Source organism: Drosophila suzukii, chromosome 2R (genome assembly GCF_043229965.1).
Source record: "Drosophila suzukii chromosome 2R, CBGP_Dsuzu_IsoJpt1.0, whole genome shotgun sequence".
In the NCBI taxonomy this organism is placed as follows: domain Eukaryota; kingdom Metazoa; phylum Arthropoda; class Insecta; order Diptera; family Drosophilidae; genus Drosophila; species Drosophila suzukii.
In genome coordinates, this window is record NC_092081.1 from 17,261,008 (window position 1) to 17,286,934 (window position 25,927).

At 43.0% G+C, this 25,927-nt stretch overlaps 3 protein-coding genes across 21 annotated transcripts in view; 2 read left to right on the forward strand and 1 right to left on the reverse strand.

The window, feature by feature from the left end:
• Window positions 1-707: 707 nt before the first annotated feature.
• On the reverse strand, window positions 708-20,183 carry hlk (hulk). Of its 19 annotated transcripts, XM_036814131.3 has the most exons (28): window positions 19,539-20,182; window positions 17,678-17,834; window positions 17,453-17,619; window positions 16,996-17,031; window positions 14,376-14,558; window positions 14,103-14,246; window positions 13,912-14,045; window positions 13,674-13,854; window positions 13,295-13,609; window positions 12,591-12,905; window positions 11,890-12,534; window positions 11,649-11,831; window positions 11,448-11,585; window positions 11,203-11,385; window positions 5,806-5,937; window positions 5,284-5,607; window positions 5,037-5,225; window positions 4,844-4,981; window positions 4,182-4,439; window positions 3,465-3,647; window positions 3,269-3,400; window positions 2,942-3,106; window positions 2,399-2,555; window positions 2,174-2,340; window positions 1,958-2,114; window positions 1,726-1,892; window positions 1,479-1,661; window positions 708-1,412 (listed from the first exon to the last, which is right to left on the reverse strand). In XM_036814131.3, the coding sequence occupies exons 1-28, from the start codon at window positions 19,750-19,752 to the stop codon at window positions 1,225-1,227; spliced, it is 5,535 nt and encodes a 1,844-aa protein (XP_036670026.2). In that variant the 5' UTR covers window positions 19,753-20,182; the 3' UTR covers window positions 708-1,224. The 19 variants fall into 19 exon arrangements, with proteins under 19 accessions (XP_036670026.2, XP_065719930.2, XP_036670028.1 ...); XM_065863858.2 differs by lacking the exon at window positions 16,996-17,031; XM_036814133.3 differs by lacking the exon at window positions 4,182-4,439 and having other exon boundaries at window positions 19,539-20,181.
• A 1,392-nt stretch (window positions 20,184-21,575) lies between these two features.
• phtf (putative homeodomain transcription factor) lies at window positions 21,576-25,919 on the forward strand. The gene is made up of 8 exons (XM_017085702.4): window positions 21,576-21,837; window positions 22,446-22,510; window positions 22,570-22,709; window positions 22,768-23,275; window positions 23,326-24,278; window positions 24,355-24,533; window positions 24,598-24,954; window positions 25,018-25,919. The coding sequence occupies exons 2-8, from the start codon at window positions 22,485-22,487 to the stop codon at window positions 25,501-25,503; spliced, it is 2,649 nt and encodes an 882-aa protein (XP_016941191.3). The 5' UTR covers window positions 21,576-21,837; window positions 22,446-22,484; the 3' UTR covers window positions 25,504-25,919.
• LOC108018145 (uncharacterized) overlaps window positions 23,661-25,927 on the forward strand; it is a 125,129-nt gene continuing 122,862 nt past the window's right edge. The window contains exon 1 of the mRNA XM_017085609.4: window positions 23,661-23,664. The gene's annotated coding sequence lies outside the window, so the exon portion shown is untranslated. The remainder of the gene's footprint in view (window positions 23,665-25,927) is intronic.

The following is a 25,927-nucleotide window of genomic DNA, read 5'->3' on the forward strand; positions in this document are numbered from 1 at the left end:
TTTCTGTTGGCGTAAACAAATATTAGTTGCCAACGCGAGGCAAAGCCATGTGCACCCAGAAATATATGTGCTATCATTAGGTGAGGCCGACAGTTTCACCTGATAACTTCGAAATCAAGTTATCGTTACCAAATGGTCAATACTAACATATGTAGCTTGTGAGTCAGATTAAGTACTCGAGGGGTATTATCTGTGAGTTGGCCGCAGGCGGGGGAAATTATTAAATGAATCATGTTTATCTCTTCATAATTTATTAAATAAATAAAGCAGTAAATGTTTTACATTGCTAGTGGATATAAAACTGTATTTATAGATCTTGTCAATGTGACAAATAGAAAAACTCAGAATTAACACCAATATCACCAATAAAACAGAACAACTTATTTTTTTGAAGTAAGGGATTTCGAAGTACAGTAGCAGGAGTTTTTTTTTTATCGATATCGAAGTTGATATGACAAAATGATCGTTTCCTTTGGGATAAACTCCTAAAACATTTCAAGATTTGGCGGAGATGTCGGGTACAGTCTTGGGACTGTCCATAAATTCCGGTTTCAAATATCTATTCTCAGAACTGAAATTGGTTAAAGAAGCTAAGTCTATTGGATGTACCATATAGTTCTCACTTGAGTATAACCTTTCTTCTCACATTTGAGCCGCCCATGGGCTCATTGTTTATTGAAGGGGTAAAACATATTACTAATTGAAAATAAGTTGAGAGTACGTCATCCAATAGTTTATTAATTATTATAGGCCGTAAAGATTTTACTGTAAAAATTATTATTGGCATTTATTACACAATATTATGGCGTTTAAATTTAAATTTAAAGTAATTACTATGACTTGAGTGTGTTCTTCTTTAATTTGTTTTTCATGATGTACACGGGTGTGAAGACAAATGAATTTGATATTGATGTGAATATGCTATACATGAGTTTTGATATTTATGGAAGTATCAGAGTTTGTTGAAGTCATCAAGCTGTCTCAGAAGTTCCTTCGAAACAATGGAGCACGGGATTTTATAGACGTCTAATTTAGACGATTGGATGACAGTTTAATGTACATATTAATGCGTGTGTTATTGCGATTTGGGATAGTCATTTCAAGTTCGGTTTGCTCTCTGTTTGTGTGCCTCCTCTCGAAAACCCTTCATTGTAGTTGACAGCCATTCAACATGATTCAGTACTTGCTTCCAATTCCAATAATCCCTTCCCTGGCTCATCCCATTCACGACTGCTTGGGGTGCTGGACAGGAGGTGGTGGCGCCGGCTTGAAGCACTGCAGCAGGAAGGCTGTGTAGACCACAAAGGCCACCGCCAGGGCGATCAGGGCGTACATAAAGATGTTCAGCTCGGGTTGGCGGAAGCGGTTCTTGCGCAGCCACTCCAGCACCTCGTCCTCGGACAGAAGGTCACCTTGAATGATTATATAATTCTAGTTATGAAGGCTCCTCTTTTTTGTACCAAAGTCCCTGGACTTACCCCTATAGATGCTAGGGAAGCGTCGGCGGAAGTAGACCATTGCTGGCAGCTTGGTAACGCCCCATTTCTTGGCATACCGCGAATCGGCCATCTTAACAAATGTAATATCCAGATTATCTGTCTCGCTGTCAATGTTTTCGAGTTTCTCCAGAGCTGCAGTACTGTCTGGCTGATTGTGTTCATCTAATGGATATTTGTGGTTATTAGTATAGGTTATTTTAAAAATGTATAATAGTGTTGCACTCACAGAAGAACACGGCTAAGAACTCGTTCTCTTCCAGTAGTTTGTCAAGCATTTTACGGTTAACTTCTTCTATTTCGTTCTTGATTTCGAATACATCTTGTGATGTTAGCCAAGTAATAACCTTATCGTGTTGGTGCAAATCTCCGTCATAGAGGACAGGCACTTGTTTTCTAAATTATTTAACATTATTAAAATTTATAAAAATCTTTCTTCACAGTTCTTTTATAGAACTTACCGGAAATATACCAGGGAAGGTATATTGACAATTTCGTATGTTTTGGCTGCCTGCATACTAGCAATCTTTACAAAATCAATGCCAAACATATCGGCTTCGCCATCAATCTCTTCCAGCTCTTCCAAAATCTCTTCGCACTCAGCACAGTCATCGTCATCTAAATAGGGGTAGAGTCTTTAGAGCCGTTTCTTAAGTCCCTTGAAGAAGAGTACTCACAAAAGAAAACTACCAACAGGGTGGACTCGGCCATTAGACGATCCAACATGCGCTCGTTGACCTCCTCGATTTCATCGGCCAACTCACGGTTGTCATCATCGATAAGCCATTCCAAAACAGACTGCTCGTTTTGTAGGTCGCCCTCAAATAGCAATGGATTTCCATTTCTACATTATAATACAGTTCGATAAAAAGTAAAATTCCATATATTAGCGAGACTTTTACCTGAAATAAACCAAAGCCGGGAAGGTCTTAATCGAATAACGTTTGGCCAGCTGGGGATCTTGTATCTTGACCATATGAATTCCGAACACATCGCATTCGTCATCGATCAGTTCCAGTCCCTCTAATATCTGGTCGCATATGTTGCAGTTGATTTTGTCTGCCAAAATTAGAAAAGCCGGTCAGTTACCCCATAAGTATAAGTACTTAAGATTTAGTGCCAAGCTTAAGAATCGGTTAGCAATAGTGTGAGAGGCAAAGAAAACGCCGTAACAAAAAGGTATTCCCGTCCAAACTAAATTCCAGTGAATTCCAGAAATTTCGAACCCAAATATTTTATTAACGGCAATTGAGTGAAGTGTAGAAATCTAATTTAGTTTGGTCGTAATACGATGGAAGCCTGGTTAAGTGCAGTCTAGAATAAATTCTGGACGAGGAACAGAGTTCCTACGGAGGGTTAGACGTGGTTAGGGCTCCATCGAACATGCGCAGTCGGAGCTTTAGAGTGGTTTTTTATTTGGTGCACGTGGAATACGGAAGGAATACCTTGTTTTTCGATACGTTTTCTTTTACGTGAGATGTAGTTTTGTACGAATTTGCTGGATGAGTGTTTTGTGGATTTGGTGGTGGTCAGGTTGCTTTCTTTAAGACTAGAGGGGGAGCAGAAACTGCGGCAGAAAGCGGGTTGCTTTCCATTGCGCTCTTGCGGCACTGAGGACGGATCAGGTTTCGGTTTCGGTTTAAGTCAGGGATAATTTTTGTGGTATGTGGTTCGATGCAGTTTTGGGGCGGGGATACAACAATTCAGAATGTGTGAGATCATGAGAAAGTGATGGGCAACAGTTGACCAATCGATCGCTTAGAGCTACTCACAGAAGTACACGGCTAGGTACTGGGTCTCCTCCACCATGGTCTCGAGCATTTGGCGAGTGATGAGCTCGATGCGATCTTCGGTCTTCTGTGTGATGAGCCACTGAAGCACCTCCTCCTCTTCGCTAAGTTCACCTAGAAGAAATGATCTTAATACGATCGATACAAGTTCCTAGAATAGGTTCAGGGGCCTCTTTACCCTCGAAGACGTTGGGTATTCCTCCCTCGAAGTAGACTAAAGCAGGATACTCATGCACACCATAACCATCGGCAACGGAGAAGTCCCTGGTCTTCACGAAGGTAATGCCGTGCTTATCGCAGTCGTCATCGATGTTTTCCAGCTCCTCCAGAACTTTGGTGCACTGCTCACAGCCATCCGCATCTGGTTGTCAAAGTGGGTTTGGGGAATATCTAATTATTCAACAAGCACTATTCGGGAGCAGGGACAATACAGGGTACTACAGCAAGCACTACACGTATGTGAACTGAAGCACAGCAGAAGTTGAAGGGGATATGAGATGGCAAACAACTATGGTACATTTCATAAGTCCTGGTTCCACTAATACATTTTTTACACCTTAAATGGAATCAGTAATTATGATTGAAATACATATCAACGGATCAGTACACAAACGGAATATAAGGGATAGATACTAATCGGGGATCTGGGAGAGAACATCTAACGTTGAGAATACAAAGAAGCTTTCGGGTATGAAAGAGATACAGAGAAAGAATCAGAGCAACAGAGAGATAGTGCGATTTTCGGGTGGAGATTCTAAGTTCATTTGGATTTATACATTCGCTGTACAAGGTGGAGGTGTGTGGTGTATATGGTGTCTGGTTGTGCTGGGTTATGTGGTTAAACATTCTTGGACTCATTCCAGTTGCACGAGATCTATACAGAAAGGTGGGCTACCATCCTCTTGCTTGCCGGTCGATGCATCCGGTGGAGCAGATGCCGAGGCCGGCGGTGCCGACTCCCCCTCGGGACCTGCCCCTGCCCCGGGCGAGTCCTCCGCCCCACCAGCGGCCGCCTCGGAAGGATCTGCCTCACTGCCGAAGGCGGCTGCGGCGCTGGCTGCTCCGCCCTCCTGCTGGTGCTGATCCCGCTCCTTTTTCAGACGCGCCTTGCGCGCCGCCTTCGAATTACAAATGTCGCACTTGGTCTTGTTCCCTACGTTTGGGTATCGATTTTGTGTGGTTCGGTTTGAGAATTCGGATTTCGGATTTCAGAGAGCACGGTCGTAGATAGAAATATAAATAAAGTCTTGTTTGGTTAGATACACAGAGAGCGCTGATAAGAGGCTTAAACTAGATTGATCTAATTGGTTAACTACAATAACACAGAGTTTGCTGCAAACTTTTTGCGCAAAAGCGTGATTATCAATCCTACAAAAGTACTTGGAACGAAAGTGTAACAGATATTAGGATTTTAACCAGACGAAACATAAATTTGGACATTGTACTTTGTGCTGGTATTGATATCACCAAACCGATTGCAGCAATTAAAACCTGGTTCCTCAGAGATATTGAGTATTCATCAGTTAAATCAGTGGCTCCTTCCGGCTGCAAACTTACAAAAGTACACGGCAATGGAGCCAGACTCTTCGATCAGATGAACGAGTCTTTCGCCTTCGAGATCTTCGATAACATCTCCACTTGGATCCTTTTGCGTGATCAGCCAAGTAAGGATCTGTTCTTCTTCGTAAAGATCACCTAGAAAGGGGGGAGATTACATTATGTGTACCATGACCGAATAGAGAGATTTTACCGGCGTAAATGACTGGCTCCTTGGATGTGGGCTTGAAGAAGACAATGGCAGGCAGGGCAAATACTCCGTACTCCTTGGCCATCTGCTTGTCGTCGATCTTGACAAAGTCGATGCCCGCCTTGTCCGCCTCGTCGTCTATGTGCTCCACCTCGGCCAGGACGCGAGGACACTGCTTGCACTCATCGCTATCTGAGGTTGGGATAGGGGTTCGATATAATCCGAATTAATATAAACACTCGAGACCTACAGAAGATCACCGCCACGTAGTCGGAGTTCTTGCGGATCTTCTCGAACATCTTGCGGTTGACCTGCTCGATGTGGTCGGTCATCTCCATGTTGGCCGGACTGGTCAGCCAGTCGAGTACCTCCTCCTCGTCGTCGATGTCGCCATCGTAGTTGATGTACTTGCCCTTCCGGAAATAGGTCAGTCCCGGGGGATTCCTGTATCCGTACTTCTTGGCCATCAGTTTGTCGTGCATTTTCACTATATAAATGCCATATTCGGCAGCCTCATCGTCGATTAGTTCGATGTGCCGTAGCACTCGTGGCGAGTCGGGATCATCTTCTTTGTCTGCAATCACAAGCGATTAGCATTAGCAATGGCATTTAATAGATGTTTTTATATCTTATCCTACATAAATTATAATTTTGCTTGTGTTTTGTTTTTTTTTTTTGGGCAGTTACAGTTTTTAGTGGGCGCGATTTAACAATAGTATACTCCTAGATTCCTTAGCTTTTACCTAAGACACAGTCCGCATGTTATACTTACAAAAAACAACCGCTAAAAAGTCTTTGGTGCCTATATACTCGAAGAGTTGATCACGATTAATTAGCTGAATGCTTTGGTCGGCCTTCTGTTCGAGGATCCAGTTGAAGACGTCCTGATTGCTTGCAATGTTACCTATGTGTGGAATGTTAGACTGTCGTTAGAAGAGATCATGTTTTTATTCAGAGAACAAATGTTTGGGCTTATCCATTTGGTGGCACATACCTGTTGGCTGCAGTTTGTCAATCAATCATCAGCTTTATTCTTGAATGTGTATACAAAATTAATGATCGCTTTGTTTATTTTTTCACCCCCGCCCAAAAGAAATTCGAAATGGGCTATTTGCCAAATCCCCACCAGGTCATAATTAATGGCCACATTTGGCTGCCTATGACTCAAAATAACACATTTCTTTTCAGGGGGAGAGTTGCTTTTGACACAGCATACATATTCAAGGCTTTTTAAAATATATTTTAAACATATTTTTAACGACTTTGTGTTTGAAATTATTTAAGTCAAAGAAGTGCTGAGTTTCAACAATTGTGTGTTTTAAAATCTTCAAATAAGAGAACCTAATATTATTGAGTTGGATGGTTTTTATTGAATATTCTTACATTTTCTTTCAAAAGATTATGTTTACAAAAGTGCTTTCAGTTTGATTTGCGTTTGATTCTTACAATCTGATAATTTTCATCGGAGAAAATTAGTTTTACAAAAATACATTCGCTTGATCTTGACTTAACAGCTGCTGTTCAACAAAATTTGTTTACATATATGTTGGATTTAGTTACAATTGCGTGTAGAGTGATAGACTTTAGCTTAGAAAAACATAATGATAGATTTATAATTCGATATTTTTCAAATACCGATAACAAAAACAACAGCGAGCGGTACAGAAATCGCTCTCAGAAGAAAACAAATGAAACAAAATGGCGGGCTACATTTTATGCGAGGCCATTGTTCAGCGAGAAATATTGGATTTTCGCTTCCATAAATATACAACAAAACTAGTTATATGCTGCAACATATCTGATAAAAAAGCTCTGGTTACACAATATATCGGCTTATGACTCCCAATGTTGGTATTATGAAAACAGTTGATAGCTCTCATCGTTACACGTTTCAGTTTAAAATAGTTAACAGTTGGGCACTGTCTGGTGTAAATTGTTTCAAAAAATATTTTATCCGTCTGTTCGTTTTGTTTTGCTTTGCTTTGCTTGGCTCTTGTTTAAATTAGACTAACTACATAAATGTAAATTGTATATTGTGACAAAAAGAAGTAGTATCAAAAAAGTTTAGGCGTTTGTTATTGACAAAAGACAATGGCCGATTGATTTGTTAATAACAAAGTTTGCTGACTAAATATACAAGTGAAAGTTCTCAGAAGTTTGATAGTTGTTTGTTGAAGTAATTGCTTATAGTTTGAACAAAGTTTGTTGAAATCCGTTGACAAAATGCAACAAATGATTGGTTTTAGTTATAGATCTGGGCTCCACTCAGAAGAAGCGACCCATTTTGAAAATAGTTTAAGCGAAAATATCAACAAAGTTTTAGTTAGTAGGCTCTTTTCTTGATTAATGTTTAATTATTTTGGTTCTTGTGTGATTCTGCTACCTGTAGACCTTCTTCTCAACGTGGAACAACGATTATTGATGTGCGGCTTAGAAAAGTGTGGACTATGATACGATCTGACACCGAGGATTAATGGGTATTTGATAGTAGTGTGTCAGTCGATTCAAGGTTAGTGAGGAGGGACCTCCTTATAACGGACACACAGCCATACGAATTCAGTTATTCAGTTGGTTCTTGTCAAAGTTGTTGTCTTTTGCAGTCACACATATGTAGATGATGTACATTTAATTATAGAAACCTGTCATTGAAGGTTCTTTTGGTGGCTATACAGGTTTGAGTTGGTTTTGGTATTGGTTTTGGTTTGGTTTTGGTTTGATATTTGATTTATCGGTTGACAACAGTGCGTATACGTGCTACTTTAGTATGGCATATCATTCAATCTCATACAATCACTATCTAACTGTCTGTGTTTTTTTTCACATTCAGTTAAACTTGTTGCCTTACTCCCACAGAGAGAAATCCTGAAAAACGATATCATACAAATTTTTTAGTCGATTTTGGAAAAAATGAATGCCTGCAAGACACAAGAGAGAGAAAAGAGAAGAGAAATAAACAAATAAGGTAACGACCAAATTGTGCGTGAGTGTCTGTATGTGTGTCTGAGTTACAATGGGCACAACTAGAGCAAAAATGATCAGGACGTTAAGAAAAAACAAGGACAATGAGTTTGACTTTTGTCTTGACTTGTTTCTAGTGTTTCTAGGTGACTATGGTGTGGTAGGGTCCAAAGGTTCCTGGGCCTACGTACCGGTTTTGACATTCAGCTTGCCGGATTTCTTGGACGACTTCTGCTTGGCCGACTTCTCCACCTCCTGGGACTCCTCGTCGTTGTTGTCCTTGGCTACCACCTTCTTGCCAGCCTGGGGCTTGTTGCTTCCTCCGGATCGCTTGTTGGCATACGACACCTTGACCAGGGGCTTCTCCTCATCATCATCATCCTCCTCGGAGTCCTTGGGGGCTGGGGCCTTGGTCTGCTTCTTGGATGCAACCGGTTTGCCGGAGGACTTGGATGCCGACCCGGCGAACTGGAAGTTACCGCCGCCAATGGGACGCTTGCCCTGATCGCCTTCGCTGTGTCCGATCCGCTGGGCCGTCATCTTAGGAACTTTCGTTGACTTCTCCAATTTGGTTGGACAGCATTGGAATGGTTTGTAATCGTTGGGCACGAAATTGTTGCCGCGCTTAGCTGAATGGCCGTCATGACCCAATCCAACATAGAAACATTCGTCATCTGTGTAAGCAAACAAACAAAAACATTTTGTCAGATTGTTTAATTTAAATAGATTTTTTGTTTTTTATTTTGGTCCACTAACAACAGAAGGTTCGTTACGATAAGTTATTCAAAAAAAAAGGTTTTAACAAAAGTGCATCATTGTAGGCTAGAACTAAGAATATAAGTCGTTAACTGGCTCTCAACACTTTTCTTAAACACCTCCGATATTACCACAGAGAGAGAAAAAACAGCAGTTAGTACGATATTCGATTTGATTTTCATTATTTTCAGACTTGATAGATTCTTTGTTCTAGAGTAAAAAGCGTGCTTTATGAGTGGAAGAGATTTGAAATTGTTTAAATATAATTTGTAATTATATTTCAAAACTACTAACTGACAAAATGCTTTTGATGCTGACTGTACAAGTTTCGGATTTTGATTCTAATTTGTAATAAACATATTAAATATCGAGTTAAGCCCACGTTGTACATTTCGTTTTCGACTGAGTGAATTCACTATATTTCACTTGATCGAATTCTCGGTTGTTTTTGTTTATAAGCTTAAATATTTTCCATGGAACAGCAGGATCGTCATTAAATATTATATATTAAACAAACATAACGATTACTTAAAGTATTATGAGAAATTAAATTATAAATCAAACAAAATAGGTTTTAACACATTTTTTGTATCATTACAGAAATAGTTACGTTTTTCAAAACAAAAAAAAAATTAATTTCTTCGCTTAAATAATTTCAAACATTGTGTCAGCTATGTATGATTTAATAATTCTTTGAATATGTCCTTTGAGAAACCAAAGAGATCTGGCTTAAGAACTGGATAAAGCTGCGGGTGTAGGATTAAACATTCAAGAGGATCAAACATAGACGAGTGCGGATAGTTAATTTGGCTGGACTGGGTTCCCAATTGCGTTTGTCCCTCACATGATAGTTGCTTTAGCACAGAAGCTATGCGGAGAGCACTGGTATACAGATCAAGTGAGTGTGGAGTGGTTACCTTGTTTAAATGCATTTCTATTTGAATTCCTCTTCCCCAAGTCTGTAGATAGACAATGAAATTAACTGTAGTCGAAGTTTACAGGGTGTTTTGGGGGCATTGCAAAGTGTACTAGGATGAATACTCAGGTGGGGAGGAAGTGGGATCGGAATTTCAGTTGGGTTGGACAAAACATTGAACAACTTCAGTTAGTGCGTCAATGGCAACTCACATTCAGGTATTACCTATTTCATCTATAAGCCGACCCGAGCAAAGGTCAGCAAGACGATGTATCGTTCGACCTTTGGCCGTGTGCCTATATTTTGGTTTACTTTTAATATCTTCTTCTTCATCTTCGTCCTCGTCATCATCTTCGTCATCCCCATCTAAATCCTTATCGTTTCCTTCAGTATCTTCCTCGTCATCCTCATCGTCGTCGTCCCCATTTTTGTCTTCTTCGTCATCGTCGTCCCCTTTATTATCATCGTCTTCGTCATCCTCATCGTCCCCGTTATTATCATCTTCATCATCTTCGTCGTCCCCATTTTTATCTTCTTCGTCATCATCATCGTCCTCGTCGTCCTTGTCGTCCCCATTATTATTGTCGTCTTCGTCATCCTCATCGTCCCCATTATTATCTTCGTCATCTTCGTCCTCATCGTCACCATTATTATCATCTTCGTCCTCATCGTCACCATTATTATCTTCTTCGTCATCTTCGTCCTCATCGTCCCCGTTATTATCTTCTTCATCATCTTCGTCCTCGTCGTCCTCATTATTATCATCTTCGTCTTCATAATCGTCTTCATTATTATCTTCGTCATCATCTTCGTCCTTATTATTATCTTTATCGTCGTCTTCGTCCTCGTCGTCCCCATTATTATCATCATCGTCCTCGTCATCCCCATTATTATCTTCATCGTCATCTTCGTCCTCGTCGTCCCCATTATTATCTTCTTCGTCATCTTCGTCCTCGTCGTCCCCATTATTATCGTCTTCGTCTTCGTCATCCTCGTCCTCGTCCTCGTCGTCCCCATTATCATCGTCTTCGTCATCCTCATCGTCCTTATCGGTACCCTTTTCCCCAGTTTCATCCTCCTCATCCTCATCCCCATTTTTAACGAGTAGTTTTTTTTGACGTAATCTTTCATTTCGTATCGAATACTGCAGACGCTTTAATTTATCTCTTTTATCCTCATCGTTTTCTTTGGGATAGCGCAATTTAACAATTTTCTCATCACTTCCGTCGTCATCATTGCCTATATAAGAAATTATCATTACGTTTTGTTCTTTTATAATGGTCTAGAAACGGGTAAATGATATTGGATTTATCAATTTTTTGAAGATTTATGGAACCTTTTTTGTCTCAACAGACTTTGTAGCGAAAGTTTGGCTTATGAGCGTGAGTTAAAAAGCAGATAACACATTGGAAAAAGGGAAGCTTACTCTTTTGATTGACTAACCACTGCAGCACACGGTTTTCATTTTTGAGATTACCTGAAGGAAAAAAGATTGTTAGTTAAAGGTGATCTACTTAACAATTGACAGATATATCTTACCATCATACATAATCGGGACGCCGGTCTCGTAGTAGACCAAAGCTGGGAATGCGAAAATGCCAATTTCATGGGCCAGCTTGACGTCATTTGATTTGACAAACTGTATTCCGTGCTTATCGGTGTCATCGTCGATGTTTTCCAGTTCCTCCAAGATATCAGAACACGATTCGCATTCATCGTCATCTGTACCATGATAGAATATGTAAACTTAAAATCCAATTAAGCTTATTAAGGAATTTACTTACAGAAGAACACAGCCAGGTGCTCAACATCGTTGATCAAAACTTGCAGGGTCTTACGATCGACAGATTCAATGACATCAGCTGTAGACTCGTGCAAGTCAATAACCCACTCAAGAATTTCCTCTTCCTTCATCAGGTCACCTATAAAAAAGAAAATCCACAATATTTTTTTTCCGAAAAACTTATTTTCTGGTAAACTCTTACCGGTGTAAATTGTTCTAAACTTATGTCTATAAAATGCAAGTGCCGGCAGACCGGGCAGATCGTATTCCTTATCAATATCATCGTCGGATGTCTTTACAAAGTCAATGTCTTTTTCCTCGCACTCGTCATCGATGTTCTCCAGCTCGTTCAGGATCTTCTGGGCCTTCTTATCGCCCTCAGCATCTGCAGATTTAAAATCAAGTGTAAATACACAATACAGCATTTTTGTTTGTTTTCTTACAGAAGAACACGACAACGTGATCGTTTTCAGCCAAGATTTTATCCAACATCTTCACATTGACCTCCTCGATTTTTCCGGGAATTTCGAGGGTCTCGTCGTCGGTAATCCAGGCCAACACTTCGTCTTCGTCGTCCAGGTCTCCGGTAAAGTGCAATGGATCACGGTTCCTGAAGAACACAAGGCGTGGGTAGGTCTTGACATTGTACTTCTTGGCGACTCCGGTATCCTCAGTGGTAACAAAAATGATGCCAGCCTCGTCCAACTCGTCGTCGATGCTTTCCAGGGCGTTCAGAGTGTGGTCGCAGGTCTCGCCGGGTTCGCAGGGACCAGTGAAGAAGACAACGACGTATTCGTGCTCGTTGATCAGGTTGACCAGGATCTCATCGGTAACTTCCTCAATGGTAGCCGTCTTCTTCTGCACCAGCAGCCACTCCAGAACCTCATCCTCATTCATCAGATCGCCTTCGTAGAGGGCCGGGATCTTGTTCTCGAAGTAGATGAGGGCGGGCAAATGGTCGAGACCGTATTCCTTGGCTTCGGCGGCATTATCGATACGCACGATGACAATACCCTCCTTCTCCAGCTCATCGTCGATGTTTTCCAGTTCGTTCAGGATGCGCATATCCTGCTTATCGTCCTTGTCGTCTGTGGGAGAATTCATTACAAAAACCATACTGACTATCGTTGAGAGGGTCACTTACAGAAGATAACCGCCAAGTGCTCGGTGTTCTCGACCAGTTTGTCCTTCATCTCATCGGTGACTTCGGGAATTTCGGAATAGCGCTTCTGGTGCACCAACCAGCCAAGCAGCTCATCCTCTTTCATCAGATCACCCTCGTAGATGTGTGGAATTCCACGTTCAAAGAGTACAATCGATGGTATCTCATCGATACCCCATTCTTTAGCCTCCTTGTCATCATCGATCTTGACAAAGGCAATATCATTCTGATCGCACTCATCGTCAATGTTTTCCAATTCTGCGAGGATTTTCTGTGATTTCTTTTGGTCTTTGTCGTCTGTGAAGATGATTTCATGTTGTTAGTTCAATCACTTTATCTTACGTTTTGGAAGCTAGGAAGTAAAAGGATCAACAAACTGCTGTTTCGCTCAACTTGTAACTTGAAACCTACAATCTACATATTTTTAACGGTCTACCAATCGTCACCTTTACCAAAAGAGGAGGTCTAATTGTTTTTGTTAAGGTTTGATTAAAGAGTTTAAAAAGCGCTTTTGAATATTATTACTGGAAAGCACGTCGAGCTCTCGACAGAGGGTTAACATTACGATTGCAGACACCCCAGAAGTACAACACCAAGGCAACTGTACAATATCAACAGAGATTACGAGTCGAGTGCGCATGGGTCCCGGCACAAAGTCGCGGAGTGTGGGGCCTGAAATCACTTACAGAAGAGAACGGCTACGTGGGGCATTTTCTCAATGATCAAATCCAACATTTCGTCGGTGATGTCCTCGATTTGATCGGAACTCGTTTGGTCTGTTAGCCATTTCAGGAGCTTCTCCTCGTCCTCCAGATTGCCTTCGTAAATAGTTGGAATGCCTTTTTCAAAGTATATCAGTTTAGGAACTTTATTGATGCCATATTCAACGGCCTCCTCGGGATTGTCGATCTTCACGAAAGTAATGCCCAAAGCGTCGCACTCGTCGTCGATGTTCTCGAGCTCTTCAAGCACTTTCTGGGACTTCTTGTCGTTGTTGTCGTCTGGAAAACAGCTGGTGAGCAAATTTTTGGCCCTATGCTGGGATATGGGGATTTCAATATTTACAGAACAGCACGGCAATGACGCGTCCTTCTTTGATCATTGTGTCGAGCATTTCGTCCGTGACGTCCTCGATCTCATCCCGTTCCAACTGCCCCAACAACCATTTCAGAATCTGCTCCTCGTCCATGAGATCGCCGTCGTACACATTTGGAATTTCTTTTTCAAAGTAAACAATGGCCGGAATCTGCAGATCGAATAATATTTATGATTCGTATCGACTTCTAGAGCATTGGGATCGTACCGAATCGATTCCGTAATCGGCTGCCGCCTTGGCATCGTCGATTTTCACAAACTGAATGCCATGCTTGTCGCAGTCGTCGTCGATTTGCTCTAGCTCCTCCAACACGGTCATCGAGTCGTCATTTCCATGATCATCTGCAGATTAATAGCGGTCGGACATGAGTCGCCGTAAATCGAATCTCAACTACATACAAAATAGCACAACCAGGTTGTCGATATTGCTGATCAGCGTCGACAGAGTCTTCGAAGTGACGTCCTCAATAACATCATCTTCATCGCCCGTCGACTTATTCTGCACCAACCATTCCAAGACGTCCTCCTCCCGCTGAAGTTCACCTGGAGACACAGTTTCGATATTAGCGACACGAGTGGTATACCGATTTCAAGTTCAGCATGGGATTGATGTGTGTTTTTTTGGTTGGTCTGTTTTCGAGTTTTAAATGGGTGGGTGCGGAATGGAGGTACCTTCGTATATGATCGGAGTCTGGTGGCGGTAGTAGACCAGGGCTGGCAGATTGCCGAGATTGTACTCGTCGGCCAGGGCCTCGTCGTGAATTTTCACAAACCCAATGCCCAGCTGATCAGCTTCGTCGTCGATATTCTCCAGCTCCTGCAAGGCCTTGGCGCACTTGCGACATTGCTGTTTGTCTGGCGGTTGGTTTCATAGAATCAGGCAAACATTAGATAATTAGGGTCGTAAGACACATGGGGGGACATCTCGGAAAGCGAGGAGGGGCTTTGGATATTATTACGTCTGGAGTTTTAGATCATTCACGGATTATATATCGTGCGGTCGTAAGCTGTGGGGTTATTTCAGATCTCAGACAGGGGTGAGTGCATGCAAGGCCCATGGATTTCCGTTAGACTGCAGCGTTACCCAATCATTTCCCAGGCGGTTCGTTTATTTACAGATTACAATTTGTTTACAGCATCCCTATCTGTCTGCGTGCAACCTGTTGCAATATGCTTGACTTGTCTTGGTAGAGGAAACACATTCGGATGGGGTAAGATAGAAGAGGATTCGGTTCTTGAAAAGCTCGCTCCTCTCTTTCTGCACCTATTCACCTATCTCATTGCGCTTTGCTTGCCACATTCGTAAATGTGTGCGAAGCTTTCGCTTTTTGTGCCCGACGCGGCGTATACGTAATATTTATTTCTGTGGTCCTCTTGGTGAACTTGTAAGTGTCTTTTGACGGCTGACTGGCCACATGTTTATGATACAGCAGCCTGCTAAAAGCCAAATGCAGTTAGCCGGCGGTAGTAGCCAGAATTGCATGATTTTGAAAGAAACAGTGCCCCGACCAAGAATCATTCTGCCATTCAACGCGCCACCGGTTGAGTGGGTGTCGCCAAGGTGACAAGGCCAGTGCACACATTCGCTCGGTAAAATCATTTCATAATTTACTGCACAATATGCGAAAAGCCAGAAAAATGAAACATGTTTATGAGGCTCCCACTTTCCCACTGACAGCTTGACCAAATTTTTTGCCCTGCCGCAGACATGGGCAAATGTTGCATTTAACTAAAAATAGTGCAAGTCAGTCGGGGAAGAGCCGAGCACACATAGTTACAGAGCACATATGTAGGTATTTGTATATTATGTAAATCAGCATTTGGCTGCGACAACTAAAGATCTGCCCATAACCATGCATTGCCGGCTCGTGTCCGCCATGTTGATGTATTGCTGTATGCAAAAGCAATTAAAAGTGCTGTCTGTCTGCAGCCCCTGATGGATACAAACTCAATTGCAGGGGGTATGGGGATGGACAGGGGCGTAGTGCAGTACCAGAGGGGGTGGGAGAGGCTGAGGGGGGGCCGGGCCACAATACAATGGGCCAGAATATCTTGTCTTGTCTCACCTACATGCTGTTCGCATCAATGCATTGGGAAAACCTTTTTGTTTTTCGCATGCCGTCTGCGTTTGATAAAAATACCTATAGATAGTGTGGCGGATACTACGGATATATTTATGTGTTTCTTCGCACACACAGAGATCGCGGCAATCCACATGCCCACTCTATAGTTAGTTGTTTCAGAATTAAGCAAAAATAACAGCAGCAACAAGAGCAGCGAAAAATCATTTTGTTGGCCGACCAACTGCTTGAGTTTTCTATTTATAACCCTAAAATTGTAGGTGGCTGTGTCGGAAAGAGACGGACAGCAACAAATACATTGTTGTTGGCCAAGACACCAACGTGAGTGTATAGCCGTATATACCATCATTTTCTGCAAGTATTGAATTTATGTTTTTCAATAGGTAAATTCCTGCCTATCTTCCATAATTTGCACAAGGCCAGCCATCACATTCTTGGATCGTGGCAAAGGTGATTCTTCCAAAGTTCCCTGCCATCCGACCTTATCTAACATCAATATTTTAATATATCCTATTCAATTAACCGCCGGTTAGGGATGGTATAGTGATTTAGGGGGTATGGGGAGATGCCGTGGTGACAAAAACATAATCTGGCGCCGAGCCCAGACATTCATCTGCAATGGCTCTGTTGTTGTAATGTTTATTATTATACGTATACGTAATATGTGTGTCTGCCTTCGTCGATAGCGAACGCGAAAATGAGAGATCTTCTTTTTCAAACAAAAAATTACTAAGAATTACTATGGTGGGGATTGGGTCTATTTAAGAATCTGTCCTTTACCCAGGGCATCGACGTTAACTTTGGCGTACTAGCTGACCTCCGAAGAGATGTAGATCTCCCAGTGAAATCATCTTGAGCAGAACTAAATCGTGTACCATATTCTTTAGCAGAACTAAATCGTGTACCATCAACTTGAATCCGATAATCTCCGTCCCGCTGTGCGTAATTTTCCTGAATCGATCCATGAGAGCAAGCACCAACACACTGGATTGTTCGGTTATTTGGGTTATATAGCCAATTATGAAGTACATATTTACAATTCGGATCATGGGCATTTTTTTTTGGATTACTGGAATCAGGAAAATTATGGTGGAATAGGGTAGAACATTGTCAATGAATTATTGTTGGGGAAACAAAGTTTCAAAATAGATATTTATTAGAGGGAGAGGGCGAGGTAGAAGGTTCCCAGTATTTTTTCAAGATCAACTTACCCATAACCCTGGGCGGGCATGTTTCATGATCTGGACCTGTAGTCGTTTGATAAAATATATATTGCATTGATCAATTGTCCATATGTAAATTGGCTCAGAGAGGGTGCGAAATACCGCCGGAAGAGATATATATTTATATAGATAGTAATATTGAGTGTTAAGTATGCCGCCATTTAGCTTTGGTTAGTCACAAGTAATATACGTATTGATAGAGAGAGAGATACAGACATACGCATAAGAAATCGATTTAAAGAATATACAGTATAGGTAGATATGATTGTAGTCTATACCTAGCTGTATGTTTTTTAGTCACAAGAGAGCTAAACTGTTTGTGTTCGCTAAAAACTGCAACTGCTTTGAAATAGAACATCATCAATTCAAATCTCCGACAATAAGAGTGTTCGGAGTGGTAAACGTTTGAAGAAGTAAGTGTTAAGATCAAGTCAGTCGGACTTACAGAATAGAACGGCTACAAAGTCGGTGTCCTCGATGATCTTCTGCAATATCTTGGAATTGACCTCCTCGATGCGATCGGGCAGATCCATGGCCTCCAACGAGGTGAGGAAGTCGAGCACGCCCTCCTCGTCCATGAGGTCGCCATCGTAGATGATAGGCTCCTTTTCCCTGTGTTACGGATCGGTTAGGTCTTGGGTCATTGAACCCCCATTTTAGAGGTACTCACCTGAAGTAGGTGAGGGCGGGGAAGTTCTTGATGCCATACTGTTTGGCTAGTCGTTTGTCGTTGATTTTCACAAAGTCCACACCGAAGGAGTCGGTGTCATCGTCGATTTTCTCGAGTTCCGCTAAAACCTTATCACAGGTCACGCAGCTACGCGCATCTGAAAGCGTAAAATAGAGATACCAACATCAATTGACAGTCGGCAACTGTTGCGTGTGACGCGCATAACAGAATTCACATTCGAATTGTGAAAATTGAAAACTCAAAGCCAAAGCCCAGGCAGAAGTGGTACCAAATGCCGCAGAGATTATTCATTCCTATAGTAGATGCAGGATGCATCATCGTATGCAGAATAGGGCTGAATGAATGAATGAAATGACAGCAGCGCCGGGCCAATTCGGTGCTATTAATGCGGCAGCAACTGCCAACAAATATGCTAAAATTTCTAAATTAATTCATAAAATTCATGCGGCCACTATTAGGGAAATGAATTGCAGCAGACAAAAGAGCACGTCTTCTTAAATGTTCTGGTTGGTTAAACGGCAGACTGCAAGAGTATGGCAATCATTAAAACATCGCCGAGTAAACATCCATTTCGATTGTTTGGATCTCTATATGAAGCGATCTTTCACTGCTTGAAAAACAATCAGAGGTTAGTAGAATTTCCTGCCCCTTATTACGGGTTCTAATGGGGCGATCAAAAACATGGAACAGACTAGGCTGATGAATCCATCGGTTCAATTGCAAAAGGAAGTTCTGTTCTTGGTGATACGTGTGTTTTCGCAAGGCATTGCAATAACGTAAATAGCGTTTACTTGCAAAAATAAACACCTATAGCTCCTCAATAGAATTCATCTAAAATTTTAGCTATCTCTGACTTGATTCAATGATCTTCCATTTGCGTAGATGTTCCATGAATATTTTCGTTTGTTTGCCAGGGGCATTGGGCTTGACGTTTTTGGACTCGAAATATGTATTTTCATTGTCAACAATTATTTTTGGAATTGCCGCCAATGCTAATGAAACACATCGTGAAATGTGTACGTAAACTAAGATGTATATACATATACATGGGAGAATGTTACAATCCGAAGATCACTTTCTTGTTTATTAACTTTGACATTGGGGGACAATGCATTAAGGCCGAATCTATTTTTAAGGTGATTAAATATATTTTCTATAGAACCATTGGCTGTTTGTTTATAGGACTTATTTGTTGTCAATTTCAAGCGGCTGAGTGTTAATAGAGAAAACAAAGGGAATCCGTTTTTTCCTAATCCAAAATAGATCACCGCAGATTGATCCATTTGAAAATAAATTCAAAGGGCAGGAAATCGGTTGCCAACTGGAAGGAAGTGAGGTTCTGCTATTTTTCGGCAAGAGGTCATTTTTGTGCCAAAACTTTGCGCCAAAAAAGATAAAAAACATAGAATATAAAAAGCTGCCTCGGTCTCTGAGGCGAAGACGATGGCAATTTCTCACAGCCAAGAGAGATTTCTCTACTCATAAACAGATCGCAAAGATAGCGCACAAACCAAAAAAAATATATAGAAAAGGGGAAGGCAACACAGACTACTGGCAACATGGGGAGGAAATAAAGAAATAGGAAAAAAAATAAAAAATTAACCGAATGAAAATCTCGGACATTTTGAGCAAACGAATTTTTCACATATTTTCATTTGTATGTGAATTTTTAGAATTTTCACTAGCGAAAATTTATATAATATGGCTTCTGCTTCTGCTTCTGTTACTATTTCGAGTCCGGTGGGCCGATAATAAAAGAAAAGAACGATGCCCGGACGTCACTCGTGGTGGCACGGGAACGGGATGGATCCATGGAATCGGAATCGGAATCGGAACTTACACCAGAAGACGGCCACGTAATCCTTGTCGGCCAGGAGCTTCTCCAGCTGCTTGGCATTGACCTCCTCGATGACGGCTTCCGGTTCAATGGGCGCCACTGGCTGCGAGCCCTTCTTGCTGTTGTTGTTGGTAGCGCCGTTCACATATCCGGGAAAACTCAGTGCCAGCAGAGCGCACACGAGCAGCGACAGAGTCTTGAGGCGAGTGAAAGTCATCCTTCGATCCGATCCCTCACTCACAATCGGTTACGGTCTATCTATCTTCGGTTCGATGGTATCCTAAGCCCTTAACTCGAACATGCGTGCGGGTATCTGCTCTTTTTTATTGGTTATATACTTTATAATTAATTCGTTCTCGTCGTTTGGTATTTTTTTTTTTTCGTTATTAAAATTTGTATTCCTTTGAGAATCGGTCACTATTTTTAGTTGATAATGGTATTTCTTTCTTTCGCAATTTATTTTATGTATAACAACTTTTGGTACACTGATACATATACAGGCGAAATATATGTAGGGTATATATGAGAAAAATTAGATTATATATATTGCTTCTTGCTTCTATTAATTGTACGTTTTCCGCGGACTGTACTCTTTGCCTTTCAGATTTTGTCCCACTCCGTGCAGAGGTCCGCTCGCAACTGAAAGTATTTTGGTGGAAACTCGGTGCCATTCAAGAGGCCTTGCCCGAGCTTTAGGGATCGTGCGTTTGGGGCTTTTCCTCCGCTTTTCCGCCCGCCGCGAAAAGCTTTTGGAACGAGCGCAGGAGCGCCGGATGGACCGATGGAAGATCGTGCGATGAGTGTGGTGAGTTCGGGCGAAGAGCGAGAGTTTTCCCTTTCGAAGTGCAGTTCTCTGTTTATGCATTTGGTTCGAGCATAGAAATGGTCTCTACGAATGGTCCTATAAAAACAAATTGGCAAAAAACATTTTCACAATGTTTGTATGGGAAGCACTGTTAGTAATGTGTTGCACAGAAAAACAATATTGTTTAATTGTCAATAACTTTCTTGGTTTTAATGAGCAAGTCCCGCATGTGTTTCTGAGAGAAGGGACTTCAAAGTTGGAAAAACCCCACTTATGAATATCAATTTCCTTTCCCTTTCGAAGTGCAGTTCTTTGTTTATGCATTTGGTACGAGAAAGGTTACGAATGGTCCTATAAAAACAAATTGGCAAAAAACATTTTCACAATGTTTGCATGGGAAGCACTGTTAGTAATATGTTACACAGAAAAACTACATATATTGTTGAATGGTCAAGAACTTTCTTGGTTTTGATGAGCAAGTCCCGCATGTGTTTCTGAGAAAAGGGTCTTCAAAGTTGGAAAACCCACATTTATGAATATCAATTTCCTTGTAATGGAATGGATTCTTGATTAGTAAAATCTTGAAAAACAAAACCAAGTACAACATTTTAGCTTTCGAAGTCCTGAAATTTTTTAACGGAGTTATTAGTGAAGATATTCATAGTCTAAACATAAAAATAAAGGAGAATGCCTTAAACTACTTACAGACCATCTATAGTTAACCTTTAGAAGTATATTTCAAGTTTCTAATGTTTTTCTTAGAAATGGGACTTCAAAGTTGGAAACTCTGCTATTTTTGGTACAACTTTTTAGAACAGCTTTTTAGCTTTCGATTCCTTTCATTAATGCAATTTTATTAGCGTAGGAATTTCATTGCCTAAGCATAAAAATAAAGGATAATGCCTTAAACTACTTACAGACCATCTATAGTTAACCTTTATAAGTATATTTCAAACAAATAAACAAATATTTTGTTGAAAAAATATTTTTCTTAAAAAAATATTCTATAATGAAGTGATTTCATTTATTTTCATGAATAAAAAAATCGTCTTTTGAATTCCACCGCTGGCAACCTATACAAGTATGTCCACTGCGCGGAGCCTTTGAAATATAAAAAATTGGCGCCATTTTGATGTAAATAGCAGGTGCTTCTATCGATAGGACCTATCGAGCAGCTGACAACCCACGGGCCTGCTATCGATAGATCGGAGTCGAGCGTGATTTACGGAAATGTGAGCACTCACTTTAATTTTTCGTTAGGAACGGGTCGAACATTCGTTCTGCTGCGCACCAAATCTTTTCGGCCCCCAATGCAAGTGCCAAGCGCTGTAGCGGCGTCTGTAGTGCATACAAAATTACCAGTGACCCGACGGGAACCCTAGTTCCCAGCACCGTGCCTTCCCAAATTATCGATGTGATCTGGAGTCCAGGACCCAGCGGATACGGATACGGAAGAAACTCTCACAAAAATCGATCGTTGAGGCGGTTCAAATCAAGGTAACGGTAACCGCCCCATCCATGAATGAAAGCAGCTTTTGCCACGGGCGTTTCCGCCTTTGGGCCATACCGCGGGTATATGGGTTCACCTTGAACCCAGAATTGCAGAAGGGGCCGCATACCAAATACCAAACCCAAACCCGATCCCCTTTGCTTGTGTGTATACTGTATACTGCGCCCCTTCCGCATGTGTGTGCATAAACATTGACGCCCACCCACCCGTAGAACAGCTGTTCAGTCCGCTTTTCAAGGCAAGCGAAGCGGAAAAGAGGAAAACGCAGGTATCCCTTTATAAGGTGGGGCACTTCTTATCGCGCTACGCGGGCGTAGATTTGCCCGGGGGGCGGGGCGGGGCAATGGTTGTGGCAAGGCGAAGGTGAAAGTCATCAGCTGATATCGGCTAACCGCCTGCAGAACCCGTTATGCAGAGCAGCTGTTCGACGCCAAGTAAGTGGGACAAACCCCCCGCCGCAGTACTTAAGATATGGGGTTTTCTGGGCCCGACTTCCCGGTTATATCCGGATAGCGGGCTCTACACTATCGCAAGCAGATGTAAATTAGAAGCTTCGCTGTAAGACCTAATTTAAGTTTTCTTTGTTCGTTCGCAGGCTGCACGACACTTCGAGGGCTTTTATGTGACTATTACTATGAAATTGGATGAAATAGTTGCATGGTAAGCGAACAATGATCCATTATTCTATAGATTATCTAATTCCCCGCTTATGTCCTCAGGTACCAGAAAAAAATCGGCACCTATGACAAGCAAGAATGGGAGAAGACCGTCGAACAGAGGATCCTGGACGGCTTCAATAATGTCAACTTGAAGAACACCAAGCTGAAGACGGAACTGATCGATGTGGACTTGGTTCGCGGTAAGTATTACCCTGACTCTCCCACTAGTAAATTAATTAATGAATCGACCTTTGACAGGTTCCACTTTCCCCAAGGCCAAACCCAAGCAGTCGCTCCTTACAGTGATTCGCCTGGCCATTCTGCGCTATGTGCTGCTGCCCCTCTACGCCCAGTGGTGGGTCAGGCAGACCACGCCCAACGCCTTCGCCTTCATCCTTGTCCTGTACCTCACCCAGCTGTCCAACTGGGCCATCTACGTGCTGCACAGTAGTCGAATTGTGCCGCTGGTCTATGAAAAGCCGTCGAATGGCACCCTGCTTCAGGCAGAGGCAGCAGGAGATGGAAATGACCCCGCTGCGGATAAGCAATCCGAGGAGTATGCCGATATGCTCAGCGCCCTGCTTATTCCGTGCGCCCTTAGCCTGCTGATCAGCCTGATCCACTCGCAGATCGTGGCCACAAACACTGCCACGGGCGTCGCGGGTGGAAGCAGCAAAAATAAGCTCCGACGAATCTCTGCAAGCTTCTTAGGCGACAAGGCCGCGACCCGGGAGCATAGGGTGCGGCGCCGCAAGAAGTTTGTGCGGTAAGTGATGTTTAAGTTTTAAGAAACCACTCTAATTGCCTCTCCCGCAGCATTCGCCAAATGGAACCTGATTTGTCCCAGGCCAGCAGCAACACTTCACTTCCAAACAGACGAACTGTAGCCAGCGCCATCGAAGTGCTTCCCAGGCCGATCACTCCGTCGCCCTCGCCCTCGCCCAAAAGCATATGCGCCGTTGTGCCTGATCCCATCCTGCCGGCCACACCACCTCCCGTCGTAATCAGGCGGAGTAGCAACGAGGAGACCTTCCTGACCACGACTGCCATCAGCCCACTACCGCAACCACTGGGAGCCACAGACGCACGCTTCGATCTCAGCAGGCAGACGGCGGGAGCGGCCCCCGAAAGCCCCAAAAAGCGGAACGTCAACTGGCACACGCCCATCCAGATCTACGCCACCTACGAGCGCGCTGAGCAGCCATGCTGCAGCAGGGATGCCTGCGAGGATGGTGCGGAGGCGGATGGTGAAAGCAGTGTGGTTTCAGTCAAGCCCGCCTACCAGTCGCGGCGAAACATCGGCGAAGACGATGGCTTTGAGAGTCTGAATGGGAAAAGTTCCAGCGGAGAGGACAACAACCATTCGCCCCTGCCCAATGCGGGGGCTGTTGTGGCTCCGCCAGTTCCCATCCAGACCAATCAGCTGCGCCTGCGTCTTAACTCGACAAACGCTGTGTCCACCAGTGCTCCGGCAACGGAAAAAAAGGGGCAGTCGCGCGGCAATGAATCTACAACCAGTTGCGCCGAGTCGGACGAGTGCGATGATGCGGACATCATATCCAGCCCCGCCTCGGCGTGCAACCAGGAGTGCACCACCTCTGCCACAGACTGGCTGGGAGTGACTACGAACAGCGAGGACTGCAGCTACACCTCTGACCTGGATCGCTCTGACAGCGGTTTGAAACACGCAGCCTGCAGCGACGAAGATCCTGGCGAGTTGGACATTACGCCAACTACTATACTAAACCCTCACAGCAGCCTGGACCGCAGTAAGTGACAAAGCTTAGAACTCAAGCTTCTGTTCACTTGTATCTTAGTTCTGATGATTTAATTTACCCTTCCCAGTTAGCTGCACCATTTGGGACCAGCGAGACGCCAAAAAGGCCCAGCTTTCCGTGCTGGAGATCGCCTCTTGCATAATCGAACGTGTGGATTCGATGGGCGAGGCCAACGACTATATCTACATAGGCGTGGTCTTCTCTTTCCTGCTCACACTGATTCCCATTTTCTGCCGACTCTGCGAGGTAAGCACCTGGCAAACGCAAAGATGTGAACTGCCTTGAACTCAAACTCGTTAAATGCCTTCAGGTCACACTCGGAAGCGACGCGGAGAAGGCCAGCGAGATAAGCTACTTGTACATGCCGCAGCTACTGTGGGAGAAGTCGTCGTCCTCGTTCTACACCCTGCTGGGCTTTGCCTTCGGCGATTCTCAGTGGGAGCGTACCGTCCTGGCTCTGGGCTTTGTGCAGCGCCTATGCCTTACGCTCATCCTGTTCATCATATTTGCTGTTGCAGAGCGCACGTTCAAGCAGCGCTTCCTTTACGCAAAACTCTTCTCGCACCTGACGTCGTCTCGTCGGGCTCGTAAGTCGAATCTTCCGCACTTCCGCCTGAATAAGGTACGCAACATCAAAACCTGGCTCAGCGTACGGTCCTATTTAAAGGTAAGCTAGACTAACAACTCCAGCTACTTCGTGACCTAATTTTACCTTTGCAATCTCCGACAGAAACGTGGTCCCCAGCGATCGGTGGATATCATCGTTTCCGCCGCCTTCATAGTAACACTTTTGTTGCTGGCCTTCCTAAGCGTCGAGTGGCTGAAGGATTCTGTGCACCTGCACACACACCTCACGCTGGAGGCCCTAATCTGGTCGATCACCATCGGGATCTTCCTGCTGCGCTTCATGACTCTGGGCCAGAAGATCCAGCACAAGTACCGCAGCGTGTCGGTGCTGATTACGGAGCAAATCAACCTGTATCTGCAAATTGAGCAGAAGCCGAAGAAGAAGGACGAGCTGATGGTGTCAAACAGCGTGCTCAAGCTGGCCGCCGATCTACTAAAGGAACTCGAAACGCCATTCAAGATCTCTGGCCTCAGCGCCAATCCATATCTTTTCACAACCATTAAGGTGGTCATCCTGTCGGCCCTCTCGGGCGTGCTTAGCGAGGTTTTGGGCTTCAAGCTGAAGCTGCACAAGATCAAGATCAAGTGAATCATGCAGGGCGCAGATCCATCATATTTTTGTAGTACAACTTTTTCGAAACGCTTTAAGAGAAATCTACAACTACACCTAACTCTAAATTAGCTAAGTGAATAAATTTAAGCGAGCCAATGTTTAAGCTTGTCAAGTGATTGTTTAGCAGCGTTAACAAGCCCACTACTGACTACGTAAATCAATATAAATTAGTATTTACCACCTACCTTCTAGAGCGACCTGCACAATCACAAATCATGTTAAATCGAATTGTGTAATGTAATGAATCGTATTAAAGTTCATAGAACTTTTAGCATAAACCAATGCACCTTTCGTAGTTGGCTGTTTATTCTGTTACACAGTCTCGAGTTCAATTCCTAAAGCGGTCTCAGCTAGAGTGTTGCAATTAATAAATGTTAGCAATCCATATTAAATATGTTGT

Bases quoted from the DNA above. Each gene is read 5' to 3' on its own strand.
- hlk (XM_036814131.3), bottom strand. From the start codon at position 19,752: ATGACTTTCACTCGCCTCAAGACTCTGTCGCTGCTCGTGTGCGCTCTG. The intron at 3,401-3,464 runs GTAAAGAGGCCC...CATTTCTTCTAG, and splicing joins AATACCCAACGTCTTCGAGG to GTGAACTTAGCGAAGAGGAG. The intron at 2,341-2,398 runs GTAAAAGTCTCG...ATTATAATGTAG, and splicing joins CCGGCTTTGGTTTATTTCAG to AAATGGAAATCCATTGCTAT.
- phtf (XM_017085702.4), top strand. From the start codon at position 22,485: ATGAAATTGGATGAAATAGTTGCATG. The intron at 22,511-22,569 runs GTAAGCGAACAA...TTATGTCCTCAG, and splicing joins TTGGATGAAATAGTTGCATG to GTACCAGAAAAAAATCGGCA. The intron at 24,534-24,597 runs GTAAGCACCTGG...AAATGCCTTCAG, and splicing joins TTTTCTGCCGACTCTGCGAG to GTCACACTCGGAAGCGACGC.